This window comes from Mytilus californianus, unplaced genomic scaffold, assembly GCF_021869535.1.
Source record: "Mytilus californianus isolate M0D057914Y unplaced genomic scaffold, xbMytCali1.0.p SCAF_2, whole genome shotgun sequence".
NCBI classification, from domain to species: Eukaryota; Metazoa; Mollusca; class Bivalvia; order Mytilida; family Mytilidae; genus Mytilus; species Mytilus californianus.
Window position 1 is genome coordinate 6,095,095 of NW_026262668.1, and position 17,898 is coordinate 6,112,992.

General features: G+C 32.6%; 1 protein-coding gene and 1 long non-coding RNA gene across 2 annotated transcripts in view; one reads left to right on the forward strand and one right to left on the reverse strand.

Moving 5' to 3' along the window:
* Positions 1 to 341: 341 nt before the first annotated feature.
* LOC127728758 (uncharacterized) lies at positions 342 to 1,646 on the reverse strand. The gene is made up of 2 exons (XR_007994359.1): positions 1,532 to 1,646; positions 342 to 732 (listed from the first exon to the last, which is right to left on the reverse strand). It is a non-coding gene; the product is annotated as an uncharacterized LOC127728758 (long non-coding RNA).
* Positions 1,647 to 6,041: 4,395 nt separating this feature from the next.
* LOC127729160 (E3 ubiquitin-protein ligase DCST1-like) overlaps positions 6,042 to 17,898 on the forward strand; it is a 33,041-nt gene continuing 21,184 nt past the window's right edge. Inside the window, exons 1-4 of the mRNA XM_052236834.1 lie at positions 6,042 to 6,237; positions 7,668 to 7,807; positions 15,242 to 15,310; positions 16,984 to 17,167. Of these exons, the coding sequence (XP_052092794.1) occupies positions 6,060 to 6,237; positions 7,668 to 7,807; positions 15,242 to 15,310; positions 16,984 to 17,167 (571 nt within the window). The 5' untranslated portion in view covers positions 6,042 to 6,059. The remainder of the gene's footprint in view (positions 6,238 to 7,667; positions 7,808 to 15,241; positions 15,311 to 16,983; positions 17,168 to 17,898) is intronic.

Here is a 17,898-nt window from a genome sequence, read left to right on the forward strand (position 1 = left end):
CAAATTAAGACACAAAGAAGATGGCCTCTTAACAGTCCAACAGCAATGCATTAACTTTATGAAAACTCATTTATTTCATCGTGACATCTTTCTATACAAAGCTCAGTTGCTCAGTTTCTTTATCAATTGAAATATAAAACATGAGCATTCAGAATTTACTTGTAAAATCACAAATGAAACAAAATATTGAAAGACGTGGTTTTACTGACAATTGAGGCAACAATATTGATTAAAGAAATCTTCAAGATTTTCAAAATATTACCGACAAAAGCCTTCAGTTGGGCAATCTTACTGTAATCTAATTATCTCTACTGATAAATAATGCAACACTAATGACACACTTAAGTTTTGGAATAATTTTATTCACAGAGACTGTTTTTCATTGTACATTTCTTTGCTCTTGTCTTTTCGGAGTTCAAATTTGGAATTACTAATTGCTGCATGAAAGAGACTAGTTCCACTTTTCTATGCATATGATCGTCATATGTACTTGAAAATCATTCCATAAACATCCGTTTGATATCCGTTCAATGCCAGAAGCTGTCTATTACCCAGCTGAGAGCAGTCCTCAGCTAGTGGTTTTTCTGCCACAATTACAAGGGAAAACTGGCTACAACTTGCACTGGATCAGGCACTTGAATCTTACATCGATCTTGATGTTAAACAGTTAGTTTAAAGGCCCCTCCGGAACTGTTAGATTTTATGACAGTCTTCCTTCCATACAGAACATCGCTGCAAAATAATTTGACCATTCAATTAGGTAATTATATTTTAATAATATTATTTGGCAATCCAAAGAGAACCTGAAAATATTAGACCAATGTTTGAACAGAGAAATGCCCCCAAAAACAGCCATTTTGCTAGACAATGAAATTTAAAAACCAGATAGATGCATGTGTCCCATAATCTTTTGTTTCAGTTAAAAGTAAATGTAGATCAGATCATTGGCTCTAACCAAAATTTTAAACCGGTGTTTTGAATTCCAGTATTGTGATTGCCAAATTTAGCTGCCCCCTGAAAATCAAATGGTTGTTACCCCCCCCCCCCCCCCCCTAATTTGTTCAAGGTATGGTGGTTTGACCCCTTTTCGGCTTTCAGTACATCATATTGTATATCTTTAATGAAAATTGCATAAACTAGATGAATTTCTAGTAATTTTCTACGATATTATTTATCATTTGAAAAAATACCATGCATCTGATTTAAATTGTTTCCTATTTGAAAAAGCGCGCCTTCTTTAACTTTAATTTACCTCCCTTTATTTCACGTAGCAACGCAAATAAAAAACTGCCATTCTTTGCTGCATATCAATTTTTTTCCCCGATAAAAATATATATCATGCAACATAATCAAATTTACAAATTGGGAGACAATCAAGGTGTTCCAACCGTTGGATAGTATTAAAAAAAATAATGAAAGGATGGCATGATTACAAGTTTGAACCCTGACGACACTGAAAATCGAAGATTCACGCATTTACCTATCATATGAAGATACGATGAGGTGATAAACTTAACAATTAATAATTTACCTGATTCATTATCATATTCACAGTATGTTGACACGTCTTAGTTCGTCTGTGCTAGCTCATTTCAAACAAGCAAAACAATTACAGCACCATCCGTTTTTCTTTACCGATCGCCTCTAGTCAGGAGAGCGCACTGTTTACAGGGGAGGTAATATTTTGTCACCAGTTCGTGCACTGAATAAGGCTTCACATTAGTGACGTCATCTTGTTATAGAAATGAGAAAGCAGTTTGACATTAGTTAGATTGGCTATAAACACAAGAATATCAGAGGATGTTTTTCATCAATTAAAATGGCTTTAGATACAAGAATATAAGAGGGTGTTTTTTATCTGTTAGAATGGCTTCATATGCAAGAGTATCAGAGGGTGTTTTTCATCAGCCAGAATGGCTTTAGATACAAGATTATCAGAAGGTGTTTTTCATCAGTAAGAATGGCTTAAGATACAAGAGTATCACCGAATGTTTTCATAAGTAAGAATGGCTTTAGACACAAGAGTATCAGGGGATGTTTTTTATAAGTTAGATTGGCTTTAGATACAAGAGTATCAGAGGGTGTTTTTTATAAGTTAGAATGGCTTTAGATGCAATAGTATCAGAGGGTGTTTTTTCATAAATTAGAATGGCTTTAGAAACAAGAGTATCAGAGGGTATTTTTCATCACTCAGAATTGCTTTAGTTACAAGAGTATCAGAGGGTGTTTTCATAAGTTAGAATGGCTTTAGATGCAAGAGTATCAGCGGGTGTTTTTATAAGTTAGAATGATTTTAGATGAAATGTATCATAGGATGTTTTCCATAAGTTAGTATGGCTTTAGATACAAGAGTATCAGAGGATGTTTTATAAGGTATATAGCTTTAGATGCTAGAGTATCAGTGGGTGTTTTTCATAAGTTAGAATAGCTTTAAATACAAAAGTATCAGTGGGTGTTTTTCATAAATTAGAATGGCTTTAGATACAAGAGTATCAGAGGGTGTTTTTGTTAAGTTTGAATGCCTTTAGATACAAGAGTATCAGAGGGTGTTTTTGTTAAGTTTGAATGCCTTTCGATACAAGAGTATCAAAGGGTGTTTTTCATAAGTTAGTATGGCTTTAGATACATGAGGATTAGAGGATGATTTCCTCGGTGAGAATGGCTTTAGATACAAGAGGATTAGAGGATGATTTCTTCGATGAGAATAGCTTTAGATACAAGAGGATTAGAGGATGATTTCTTCGGTGAGAATAGCTTAAGATACAAGAGGATTAGAGGATGATTTCCTCGGTAAGAATAGCTTTAGATACAAGAGGATTAGAGGATGATTTCCTCGGTGAGAATAGCTTTAGATACAAGAGGATTAGAGGATGATTTCCTCGGTGAGAATAGCTTTAGATACAAGAGGATTAGAGGATGATTTCCTCGGTGAGAATAGCTTTAGATACAAGAGGATTAGAGGATGATTTCCTCGGTGAGAATAGCTTTAGATACAAGAGGATTAGAGGATGATTTCCTCGGTGAGAATAGCTTTAGATACAAGAGGATTAGAGGATGATTTCCTCGGTGATAATAGCTTTAGATACAAGAGGATTAGAGGATGATTTCCTCGGTGAGAATAGCTTTAGATACAAGAGGATTAGAGGATGATTTCCTCGGTGAGAATAGCTTAAGATGCATGCATAACAGGAGACAGTTCATGCGATTCCTTCAGAATCTGTTTGGTTAATTGATTTGTCTATTCCAATTCGATTTACGAGATTTGAAACAATTGTAAACTGCTGTAGCCTCAATAAGATACTAGAGGATATGAGGTTGTTATTCATTAGTTAGAATGACTTTAGATTCAAGAGTATTAGAGGATATTTTTCATCAGTGCGAATGGCTTTAGTTGCACGAGTATCAGAGCACTTTCAACAGTTACAATGGCTTCAGATACAAGAGTATCAGAGGATGTTTTATTTTTATTAATTGCGGCTTCCCAATTATGAACTTTCCATTTTCATGTAGCAACATTAATTCCAACAGCGCCTGCATATGGATCACAGATCTTTTTGTTGATATTCAACTTTATATATTTATATATTTGGCTTTATAACTATTTTGATCTGAGCGTCACTGATGAGTCTTATGTAGACGAAATGGGCGTCTGGCGTATTAAATTATAATCCTGGCACCTTTGATAACTATTGATACGATATTCTATAGCTGGCATTTCCTATCATGATTTTCAGAGTTGCTACTTACAAGGAAGCTATTGAACCAATAGTTCCAAGTGGTGAAGCTAAAATCATTCCTTCGAATTTTTTACGGACGTCATCACGATTTGGTTGACCGCTATGGAATATCTCTTATAATTATAGGTGTTTATTTACATCACAGATGTTCCGTCATCCTGAATCATGTGTGAACAAAAATTTACAAATACCGAGACAGCAACCCAACGATTTCAATTACTACCACAAGACAACTAGATTGTAACATACATTGTATATCAAAAGACATGTGTCTTTACAATATATCAAGCTCTTAACCGTACATAGTCTGTAAAAAAGAGATTTATTAAAGATGTGCCAATAAAACAATCGAGATAACTGTGAATGTTTATTCCCAAAGTCCTATATCCATACACCACATTTGATGTAAACTTGACCATATTTAAGGTTTCAAGTGGTATTTTGTTACACCAGCAGTTGTTGAATTTGTCCTAGACTAGCGTTTTCATTCCCACTTCCAGATGCGAGGAAACCCTTTATTTGGGTTGCAGGGAAGTTAAATGTCACCACTTTGAGAACACTTACACCGTGCAAAATGAAACAACACTTGAACTGGGTGATTTAATGACTCCAATCTAAGAGTTCAAAAACATGTTTGGTGCGCTATTTCCCTAGAAATGGCCATTAAAGTTTAAACGTTATTATCAGTTAACTCATTTTTACAGTGTATGCTTATGACAACAGAGGCTTCCGATACAGCGTTTCTCAGATGCACGTGAGAGACAAAAATTCGAACCACAGTGTTGCCCAAAGTTCAGATGACAGTGTGTCTGTTGAAGTCAATGATTCACACCGGATACGAAGTAATTCCGACACTGACAGTGAAAGCGGAAAAGACGAAACGTATGACCTAAAGAAAAAACCAGATGGAGACGGCGAAGACGCCGCTTTATTAGGAGAGGGTGTTAAATTCAGGAATAAACCTAAAAAAGAACATCTTTGTTTGGGTAAGTTGAACTGTAGTAGTTGCAATGCATATACAATAATTGTCGAATTCTTTGCTTTCTTGTGTAGACTCAGTTTTATACTATTGATTTCCAAGTACGTCTATTAGAATCCGAGTGCTTGATTTAATATGCGATTTGGAAACAACCTGGTTATGTTTATATTCATCTATTTGTATGTTCCATGCTTATTGTATATTATGTTCATTATGTCACCAATCATCTTTAATATCTATATGACAATAAAACATTTGAATTTGAACTATTATATACATAGCTGCAGTTCGACTATGTTAAATTAAGTGTACTCTACTTTGTAAATGAAATGAATGATTTTATAAAACAAAATAGGTGAATAAAAAATAGAATTTAGATAACATGATGAAATAAAATTATGAAAATAAAGCTGTAAAACATTTTTGATTTTTCAAATAAATTGCAGGTTGTCCTGAAGGAATATGTAGATTCATTGGGAAACATTGCTACAGTTTCTTCACGGGACCAGCAGATTCATATACGCCTATTAAAACAGCACTTGGATTTCCGTTTGGTTTTCTGTTAGCATATGGTAAGTCTTTATTAAATATAGGGAGATGTGTTTTGATTGCCAATAAATCTTACGATGTATCAGACTTTTGGTAACAGTCTTATGAAGGGAGGGAGAGATACCAAAGGAACATTTAAACTCATAAGTCGAAAATAAACTGACAACGCCATGGCAAAAAAGAAAAGGACAAAAAGAAAAATAACAAATAAACAATATACAAAACTATATAAAATATATATATTTAGGGCAAAACATAACAAACATTTATAGTGACTGAAGAATGTCATACTTGGGGAACTGGAACTTATAACATATATTCTGGATTGAAATAAAGTCTTTAAATAGCGGACAGGTTTGAGGTAGGCCTAACTTGGGATAAAACAATTTGAAAAAAATCTGCCATTGTCAAGTTTAACCCAATAATACCTAGTAATAGTTAACAAACACAGCGCCAATGACTTAATTTCGAAACATACTTGAACAATTGTGTAATATATTTGCCTTATAATAATACAATCCAGTTTCCATAACTAATATATTAACAAGTACATCGTTTGATGGTCAGACTACAGAATGACAATATGTGTATAAGAAATTTAATTGAACTCTTAAGTTATGTTTATTTAAGAACGTGAAGACATGGGAGAGTTGCTGATCTGTCAATTATAATTACTGTAACAGATGATACGATAATAAAGTGCGGTGAACTTTATAACACTTTGCATATGTTTGAATTTGTTTACACGTGTTATTTCTTTGTGTTTAGGTCTTTATTATGCTTTGATTGTACCTATGCAACTTGAAGAAAAGACAAGACATTTTCTTGGAGCAATCCTAATTTTAGGAGTGGCATGTGGTTATGCACTGTCAGTTGAGCTCCGATGTGTCGTCTGCCTGCTGATTCCTATATTTTTTGGAAAGGAGGGAAGATCCTATATTACAGCCATAGCCATTACTTTTCTTATTTCTGGTATGCATTTTATGCTTTATAACTATAAGTATGGACGGAACCGACAATGGTGTATTCCGTGTATCGCGTAGTCGTTATAAATTCAATCCATGTCCTTGAGATAAAATTGTATTTCTAGTTAAATTTAGAAATTTACATTAATGTATTTCTTTCTCGGTAAGAATTTGCACTTACCTGGGGAAATGTTTGGTATATATGATCCCGTATTTAACTTGCAAAGGGGTCTATTTACGATTATTTCGTAACTTTTTGTAATGAATTACAGTAGATTCAAAATTTTGATTTGTTAATGATACAGCTAAAAGATAAGACAAAGTTACCAAATGACCAGCAACAGTAGTATAACAAAATTCTTAAATTCATCTGAATACACAAACCAAAATAAAAACCTGCAGGAATCGATTGAAAACCAAATGGAGCGAGATCATATACATTTTTGAATATTATATTCTCTCAAAAATTTTTTTTTTTAAATTAATATGTTTCTACGACTTAAGGTGGTACCCAACACATTGACTAATATTAATTTGGCTCGTTTAATTTTCATAAAATTTTGACAAAATGTTTACTTTGACCCTTCGATAAAAATATAAAAATTTCAAAAAATTTGAACCAACCACTTTATCAGAAAAATTTCATTGGTTATATAGCAGTTTGACAAACACTAATTTTGATCATTGAGAAGCTTGATATTTCCTTAACAATACAACGTAATTAAAACGTTTAGCTGATTTTTACAGAGGTATCTCCCTGTAGTGTTAGGTACCACCTTAAAAGTGTTTCTTTGTATCTAAAACAATCTGCATCTCACATTCGCTGTCAAAAACTAGTTGCACTAGATTATGATATATAAATATTATTAATATTGATAAAAGTCTTGTTACTATTATGGACAAAAAGACAGGTGTTGCATGCACAGTAGGATAGTTTTGCTGTCCCTAGAATTATATTACTTCCGGTTTTAAAGTTCGTATTGCCATGCTTTTAAATTAGTTTCAAAAGGTTGTTGAGCGTAGCAGGCTTCGTTGATTTTTTTTCATACATGTATTGTTCCATGATTTTACTGTCCTTTTTACATCCCTTTTTTTAAATTTTTATCTGTTATTTATTACTATTTGGATATACTCTGTTTGTGTTTGTGTACAATTCATTAGTCATGCAGAATTTAGTAATTAAGCAGTTGATTGCCATCTATTTTATACAACCATAAAACTTATTGGGTTATACCAAACTGGTTGAAAAAACCTGGAATGAATCGTACCTGAGAAAGCATGCTATATATGACGGTTCTTTGGTGTAACAATCATGACTTTAATTGATTCAAACAGTGTATGCTTATGTCAACAGAGGTGTCCGATACAATCATGACTTTAATTAATTCAAACCTACCCCAATTTGGGCATATTCTTCAAGTTTTTCTTCTTCATTAGGACCAGTACAAAATATCATGGACAATGGCAAAGAAATAACACGAACATTGGCCTGCGCGGCTGAGTTGTCTGCAAACCACACTAGAGCAAAGTGGGAACTAAAGATGAAACCATTAGAAGATGCAATGAAACAATGGCAGGTAAACATATCTTTTTTTATGTAAATTACATTTTTTATGTGACAAGTGCTTTTCGTATAGGGAATACGATAACTTTGGACAGCATGCAAATATGAATCTTCCATATTGATGCGCAATCCAATTAAGGTTTAAAAAATATATCAATACCAGTCGTCAGGTTCTATAAATCGAAGGGATTTAATTATTTATGCATATGAGAGCTAAAATCCGTATCAAACTTTTCAAAACCACATGCATTGAATCTATACGAAAAGGAAAGCAATAATTATTGAACTCTTCTTAAATTGTCCTTGGGATACCATTAGTGACGATAATGAAAATGCGGTGCACTTGTTTTCTAATTATTAATTGTAGATAGTTAACACAGATATGAAACTGAGGTTTTACATCTACTTATAAAGAGTTTTCTTTGGAATTTTTACACGTTTGTCTTAACTAGGGTCATTTTTTGAATAGACAGTATTGATGTGTTATCAACTCCTCCTCCAGTTTTCACCCGAGATCTTTAAAACTATTTCGAAAGATTGTACACGCATTGAATTCGTGCATTACTATTACATATTATTATTTGAAAAAATGCTTACTTTTTACAGACTTGTAATATTAATTATTTGAACATCTAAATTTTGAAAAGACGGTAAAAAAATTCTTTCTGCTATTTAAACGCATATATTTCAAACTCAACAAAAGGTTAGCAAACCTCCCATTATAAAGCGGCAGGAGAATTTACAGCTTTTACGTTTTATTTTTGCATATCATTAAATGTTTAAACAGTCTTTTGAGTCGAAGACCATTTTTGAAACACAAAACACGTTGATATTTTAAATATTTATGTCATACCATGTGTAAGAACTTTTCCAATTGCTAAGTTTTGTATATATACTCAGCATATCGGTGATGTAAAAACGTATATGTTTCCCAAATGGCTTTAATGATGGACCTTAATCTGATACCTAATGTAATGAAACTCTTGTTTTATCATTTTCATAGATCTGTAGTTTTTATTATTAAAAGTCGGTTACCTGGCATGTTACATGCACATTTCTACTCCTTACAAGCATGTGAAGATATGGTATATATGTACATTCATCGAACGTAACCAAATATGTACTGTTTAAACCTTAACGTATTTATATGGGTGATGATAGTTTTTAATAGTTCATTGCAGTCATTTAATTTTTTCTTTCCTTTTTTTATGAAACACAGATTGAATATCTACTGTATTCACGTTCATATTATAGTGGCAACTCGAAATTCAAGTATTTTACATGAAATTCCTAAAATTTTATCTTTTAAGAATAATAGAACACTAATTGGTCATAGATTAAATGAGTATTTATAAAGGGGTATTACAATAAACCTTAATAAAGTAATGAAGTAATGAAGAAAAATCTTCATTTACTTACACGTGCACTGGTGCTACATGTGGTGCAGAATCTGCTTACCCTTCCGGAGCATCTGAGCCCAACCCCGGATTTTTGGTGGGTTCGTGTTGCTCAGTCTTTAGTTTTCTATTTTGAGTTTTTTGTACTGTTGTGTGACATTTCTTAGTGTTCCGTTCTTTGCCATGATAATGTAATCGAAAAAGAGAGGCGAAAGATACCAAAGGGACACCCAAACTCATAAGTCGAAAATAAACTGATAACGCTATGGCTAAAAAAGAAAAAGAAAACAAACAAACAACAGTACACAAAACAAAACATAGAAAACTTAATACTGAGCAACACGAACCCCATCAAAAGTTGGGGTGATCACAGGTGCTCCGGAAGGGTAAGCAAATCCTGCTTCACCTGTGGCACCCGTCGTGTTGCTCATGTTAGTACAAACCCGGTGATAAGTCTAATTCGGTAGTTCACATTCGGGAAAAAAGGAACGGGATTGTAGTTACGAAAATTGGAACATATCCGTTGTCATCTGTGAAACGGATATTTCATAACGGTCAACCAACTTGTGATGGCGTCCGTAAAATTTACGAAGGCAGAATTTCAACTTCATCACTTGGAACTCTTGGTTTAATAGCTTCCTTGTGAAAGAGAGGCGAAAGATACCAGAGGGACATTCAAACTTATAAGTCGTTGTGAGCAGTAACCTTCTATCAAGGAAATCATGATAGGAAATACAAGCCCTGGAATATCATATCAACTGGGAGATATATACTCCGTATGCAGGCGCTGCTGGAATGTTGTACATAGAAATGCAAAATTCACAATTGGGAAGCTGAAATCATCTCTTTTGTCGTAAAGTTTTGTTTTCAACCAACCCTCATTGTCAATTTATAGATGTAAGTCAAGATATGAGGCAGATGTAACTGTTTCTGTTGTATCCTTTATCTCATGTTCGATGGGATATATACGTTCATCATAGTCACCAAGTTTTAAATTATTTAGTTAGAGAACATCATTTATATATCGGAAAGTTAAGTTAAAGGATACTGCTAACTTTTTTTCTTTCTTCCTAAGAAGTTTCTGTATGAAGTCAGCCTCATATGAATAAAGGAACAAGTCGGCAAGAAGTGGAGCACAGTTGGTTTCCATGTGAATGCCGATTGTTTGTTGAAAAACACGTCCTTCAAACGTAACAAATATGTTGTCAATCAAGAAATCAAGCATCTTGATAATGTCAGTTTCGGAGAATTTGTTGTATTTTTTCGCCTCTCTTTTTAGTTTGTAACCCGGATTTGTTTTCTCTCAATCGATTTATGACTTTTGAACACCGGTATACTACTGTTGCCTTTATTTGCCCTGTTATAAATCTGTTAAACAATAAGTAATAGGCAACCATAGTATACCGATATTCAAAACTCGTAAATCCATTTTTAACATATACACCATAGTAAAAAAAAACAGATGAAAACGCATGAGCCCTTATAACCTGATAATTAAAAATGTCTTTGTATATGCAATCTTTACTAAAGAGATAACAATGAAATCAAATTGGCAAATGTATTTCATATGACGACTAAGCGATAAACACAAGCTGTTATTCTTTTTTATTATTATTGTTTTACAAAAGAATGCAAATATGATTAATGAAATGTGCATAAATAAATTTGCACTTTTCAAACATCTAAGCTGTAATATGAAATGATTTGTTGAACTCGCCTGGCTTTTTAGAGCCTTTGAATTCATTAAAAAACAAACACTTTATCAATTTTGAAAAAAAAATTTATTTCAAATTTGTATTTCACTTTTGCCCATGTTTACTTAGTGACAGTAAGTGGACGTTTAATGTGCAATGTTCAAAAGTATGTTATCTTGTACAGAGAAACTCAATAAAAAAACCTTGGAATGTTATGCAAAATTTAGGAAAATACCATGTGCCTTGTAAATGTACGGTTTACGGCCTGTTCGGTCACCTTTTAGTTCTGACATTAAGATTTTTTACAGATCTAAATGAACACCGACGAAGGAATTATTATATGCTATTTAACGGTGAAAAACTGCATCACAATTGAAATTAGAATAAAAAGTGGAAAATTTATACTCACACTAACTTAAGAACCATAAATGTGTTCAGTCAAATATGTTGACAAACACAAGATATGTAGGTTTCCAATATATGTCTAGACTTTAAGCTATGTCCTATGTTTTGAATTTTCATGACCAAATAAGTAGTTTTATGCATTATGAAACAACTATGAAACTATCAGATCAATAGTGAAAGCAGCCAAAAAACTTTACTCGCATTTGGTTGTGTAGATCGGTACTTTTATAAACGTCAACTGGTGGCAGGGAAACAGTAACAGTAGCATAATGCTTCATCGTCACATTAATGTTTTTAATTGGGTTGAGCCTTATTTGTTTCCCTCATTATTTTAAATGATGTATTAACTAATAAAATTCATTCAACGTTATGATATCTATTGTTTTATTTTTTATCATGTATTTGTATAAGCATTTGTAAAGTAGAGCTGGCTGTTAAAAACCATTTGATAACGCTTGAAGTTGAGGTGTCAGATTAGGTCAGCGTCAAAAATACTTTTTTTCAAAGTTGAACACCTCATAATCATCAGAATATATTTGAAATATTTGATCTTGGAGATCCTTATTCTTATAAAAATATAACAATTTGTTTTTTGCATTTGTAGCATGTGGCCTCGTTGTCTGATCAATACTTTTTGAGTTGAGCCATAATTTCACAGAGTTATCACAAGCGCTAATTTTCCTCTATACCTTTTCTGTGAATTCAAAAATGTTTGACATTTTGCCAAGCATCATGTTTTTGTACAAATGATTTGATATCTGAACTTGAGGTTCAAAGTGTGGATTTTTACAAATTCGAATAATTTTCAAAAAATCTCCGAAAGATTTTGGAATGTATCGACACATCACGCGCATGAAATATTTATCTGTACCTTTGTCAAGATATGATGACAGCATTCGTTCTCGTGGCTCTCTAACAAATACTGCCTTTGCCAATGCACTATTGAGCATCATTCCTTTGATGTCCTTAGCATCAAAATACGCTAAGGGAATAAGTCCGCTTCTCCGAGGATCGGGTGCATTTTTTTTTGTGATTCCCTGTAGAATCTGAAACAGTCTTTTCCAAAAGGTGCCACCTGACTTGGAGGTCATGAAAAATATTAAATTAAACTTTGGTAAAACAAACGGTAAGGTAAAAATGTTAGATTTTATTTTCCTTATGTCGTCGTCTGACATCTCAATAACACCTCGTTCAGGATTAAATCAATTATTCCATCTTTGTGATGTCGTATAATGATGAAATTTTTTCTCTCGGTAGAGCCTGATTTTTCGCTATTCCAACAACAAGTACGTATATTTGCTAATAAAATTAAGAAACTGATAACAACAAGTATAAAAAATATCTGCATCCGTCTGAAACACATTAGTTTATCTAGTAAGTAATGGTAAAATTGGTGTAAATTCACTAATATAATCAAATTGTCATCATATTTTGAAGACTTCTGCATTGGTGAGATACCAGGTGAATAGTAAAATGTATCTCTTTTGACTATATGTCATACAAATATTAATAAACCATAGTTGCTATTTACTCTTTTTTTTAACAATACGGCATGGTACATGATAATCGGTTATTAATTGTTGATTTGAATCTAAATCAGGTATGTGTATCTAAATTCAAATCAATGTTGAGAATTATCATAAAAAAAGTATTGAATTGTATTATTGTCAAATTATAAGTAGAAGAGTAAAACTGGATGATAAATGTCGAACAGGAATGGAGTTGATCTCTTCTTTTACATTTTCATCTCTATAAGAGATAGAGAGAGAGATTAGAAAATATTCTCTACTATTTTTTTATCGATAAAATAAAAAAAAAACGCATATTGCAAAACTGACTGTTTTACACACGTGGGCAGCAATGACGGTTTTCTAGGTCTTTTTGATTTCATGTCGTACATTAAAAAATGTATAAATCATCGTTTTACCTGTATCAGATTGATATTTCACTGACAAAATCAAGCAATGGAGTGGTTCGTACTAGTGGATTCTTTGTTTACATTTTCAATGCTGTCATTCTTTTATTTTCAATAACTTAAACATGCGCAACCCAACTTCATCTACTTTAAAGGTCAAATTAAAAGGTTGCATGAATACGGATTCAAATTAGTTGAATTATTGACTTAAAGGTCAAGAACACACCAATGATGAATTTAGCTCATTTTGACAAAATCGAACAAAACTGACTGCTAATAACGAATTATTGTTCCTTTATTCCGCTTTTAAAAATGTTTGAAACCAAAAAAAAAAAAAAAAAAACCTTGTTAATAAATATTCCGTATCAACTTCACAAATAATACATGATGGTCTTGAAGTATAGATAAACTTTTTTTGATTCGAGCGTCACTGATGCGTCTTTTGTAGAAGAAACGCGCGTCTGGTGCAAATACAAAACTTCAATCCTGGTATCTATGATGAGTTTATTTATTCGTTGGTTACTATCATCAACAACGTTTTTTGTTTTTGTTGGGTTTTTTTTTGTCATAAATCAGTCGTTATTTTTTTTTTTTCTTTTGCATTGTTTCCAACTTCTGCTTTGATTTTAACTTATTATCAATCACGCTATATCTCACCTGGCCTTTAAGGCAATGTGAGCTTTTGACATCACTTGCCGTCCATCGACGCCGTTTGTCTGTTATAATCTTTTTACAAAAATCTTTTCCTCTGCTACTTCTGGGCAAAATGTTATCAAACTTTATCTGAATGGTTCTCAGGGAATTTAGTTTAAAAAAATTACCCCAGGTTGAGATCCATTTTCAAGCATAGCCACTGTTACTAAAATAGAACATAAGGGTAAATCTGCATTTGTTTGCTTATATCTCATAATCAAAAGCAAATCCTGCAAGCAAATCGTAATTAGCAGGTCAAAGTCTATCTTCTCTGAAATTTTCAGGATATTGGACAATTCTTTTTGGAAGAATTTCTCAGTGTTTGGCTTATATGTACTAAAACTAAAGCAGTTAGTGCAAAACTAACATAAAATATGATCAGCAAGGCAATGCCTTTCTCCTGTGGAATTTTCAGATAATCGAAAAAGATTACCAGAACTATGAAGTTTTCAAATAAGTCAACATGACCGAAATAGTCCATTGATCCCTTATTAGAGTTACAATGTATTGGTTTTGAATGATGAAATCCACTCTGTATTTTTGTGGAAACTATAGTAAATAGAAAGAATCTTTAAAGGATATAAATGTTCAGCATATAAAGACCTTCAAATAAATCATCATGGTCAAATTTGCAATCGGCCAGTAATATGAGTTATTGCCCTTGTGTTTTTCCAGAAACTATAATAGATGGATCGTAAAAATGTTAAGTCAAATAATATTTATCAAATTGCCGAAAATGTCTATTGACCCGTTATAGTGGTATTGTCCTTGAGAGACGATTTTTACCCATTTCTGTGTTTTTTGCCAAACTATGATAAATGAAAAGAAACTGTTATTTGCGAAAATGTTCAGCAAAGTATAATTTACAAATACTGCATTATGGCCGAAATCGTCAATTGATCGCTTATAGGGAGTTATGCAATTGACATCTGTATCTCAACCGGCTTATCTTCTTGAATTAAAAATCTTATGACGAGTGGTGTGTCATTAGCAGAAGACACATACAATGTAGATTCACTCTGCTTGTTTATGTGTATACGAAACTTTCACTTTTATGTATTTCCCCTCAATTTATGGTGCTGTAGATGAATGTAATTGTTGCAGATTGAAGAAAATTAAAAAAAAAATTAGAATATTTAATTTCGTGCTTTTAACAAATCCGCAAACAAAACTATAGAATATTTGAGTGTTTCAACAATCTAATCCATAGTTCACCCTGACAAAAAAAATCCACAAAAATGAGTACCTTCGCGTATAAAAAAATTAATCATTTATATTTCAACTGTACAGCTATATACTCCCTTTATTAATACCTCACTGAAGATCTTTTGTCACATTTATAGGCAGAAGGTATGTACATGAACAAAGTAGTAAATAGAGTGGACACTGCATTTAAACCAATGAAGAAGGAGGTATAGTATAACTAAATTTCGTGGATTATATTTATATTTCATTAAAGTGACAAAGAAAATTTCGAATCTACCAAATAATTTTTAATTAGTATTTAAGAAAATATTCAAAACTACGATATATATATTTACCATTGGTTTCAAGACGAATTTCAAAAAGGTAATAAAAAGTAAAATAACAAAAATACCGAACTTCAAGGAAAATTCAAATCGGAAAGTCCCTTATCAAATGGCAAAATCAATAGCTCAAACACATCAACCGAATGGAAAACAACTGTCATATTCGGAACTTGGTACAGGCATTTTCTTAAGTAGAAAATGGTGTATTAAACCTTGCTAGCTCTCATTTGTATGACAGTCACATACAATTCCATTATAGTGACAACAATGTGTGAAAAAACCAACAGACATAATAGGTAAAAATGTCCAAACTAGGGGTACAGCAGTCAACATTGTGTTATAATCTTAATCACTATAATAAAAAAAAAATATGTCAACAAAGAAAACAAAATAGCATATAGACAAAAAACATAAGCAAAAATAAAAGACAGGAATTCAAAAAATGACCACAGCACAACAATACAACGGATGGATACATAAGTACCGACCCACGCCAAAAGGATATTACCAAAATTGGACTAAACAGTAAAGTTTAATAATTTACGAAGACAAATAAAAGAACACTATAACACGTAATTAACATGATAAACAACGTCAGTACCTAGAATATATACTGCAAGACCATCATGTATAATTTTTGAAGCTGATATGGAATATTTATCAACCAGGTCTTAGTATCTTCCGATGAACTTTTTTAGAAAAAGGATGAGACGTTCTTTGACATAACCCTGGTTCATCAACCTTCTGCTCAGACACAAATGACGTTCTATAAAGTCTGAGTAGTAGCTACAATCTCTTGAATACCGAATGAGTTGGGGAAATGTATTTCCCATATGCAGGGGAAGTTGGTATATTGCTACAAAGATGGGAGAAATTGATAATTTCAAAATCAAAATCGTCTCATGTTACTTTAATCCAAACTTTAAGTCTAACCCTACCATGCAATTAATTTAACCACACCCTAAATAAAGATGCACAAATAATTTAAATAATTCCATGCCCATCAATTTTTTAATTACCGTAAAAACATTAAAATAAATCAAAATTCTGCTTTACAGATACCCATAAAACAAAAGGGAGTCAAAATACTTCATAAACTTAATCTAGGAAATTCTGTTATCTTTTATGAACATTATTTAGCCCTGGTAACATTTTTGGCATACTTGAATATTTTCAGATACTATACAAACGGAAAAATCGAAAATCGTACGTCAAAAAGACCGAAAACACCAAGGATAAAGGAGCAAGGACGGACGCACACACATGAATGTACAAAAACCTACACAGAAAACTAATGATTGAGCAACACAAAACTAACAAAAAAAGGGTCAACTCCAGGATAGTAAGCAGTACCTGCCCGAATAATGTCATCCGTCGTGTTGCTCTATGGAAATTCCATCGTATTCCATGCTTTCAAAAACGAGGATATTATCAAACCCTCTGGTGTTGACTGGTATAGCAGGAAAATATAAAATGAGCATTAGTATAATTTTCCGTTACAAAATTTATGATTGCTTTATTACTCACACTAGAAGTGTCCTAATTTTACAATGCAGGTAAGAGATCAAGAGGATGCATCGATAATGGAAGCCAAAACGGCTAAGGTGGACAAACTAACTGGTAATAAACGTGGAAATAGACTAGCAAAAATTCATCAGAAAAATAAATCATCCAATAGAGATTCTCGAGAGAAACAATCGGAAAAAAAATTTAGGACCAAGATGGATTTGCAATGTGAAAGTAAGCAAGAAAACGTAATAACTACTACATGGCTGTCGAGAATGTTCGAAAATAGTTTTAAATGGGAGGAAGACAAAACAAGTTGTAATCAAAGACCATTTCATTTTTAACACTCTTTTTCGGTATTTTTGGTGTTCAATGCTCCAGCTTCGCATTTGATTGGTCCTTCCAAGTAATTGATTCGAGCGCCACTGGTGGCAAAAAAAACGAAAAACATCGAAAATAAATATAAGGCAACACGAACTCACCAAAAAAACCGGGGTGATCTAAGGGGTGCTCCAGAAGGGTAAGTAGATCCTACTCCAAATGCTACTTATGTTAAAAAAAAAACTCGATAATAACTGTCACATATGAGGAAAAGGGAATGGTGATAAGGTTTTTTTTAATTAAGATATAGGCCGTGTTGCCACATTAAAACAAAAAGAGTAAAGCATAACAGCTTAAAGCGACTACTGCTATCGTTACACGATATGAATAATTAAGATGTGAGGTATAGAGTTGAGGATGTTACAATTAAAGTGTAAGTTTAATCTATAATTTGAGAATTTACATGCATCTGTATCATTTAAGTCATGTTAGACGAGCTGTAATGACTAAATTGTAATTAAAAAAATTGATTGGTTTAAATATTTTCAATTGGTCACCCATTTTACTTACTTATTTATTTATTTATTCATTTTGTAATTCTTTCATTAAATGTGTTGTACTTAACTTTTTAATTAATTAATTAA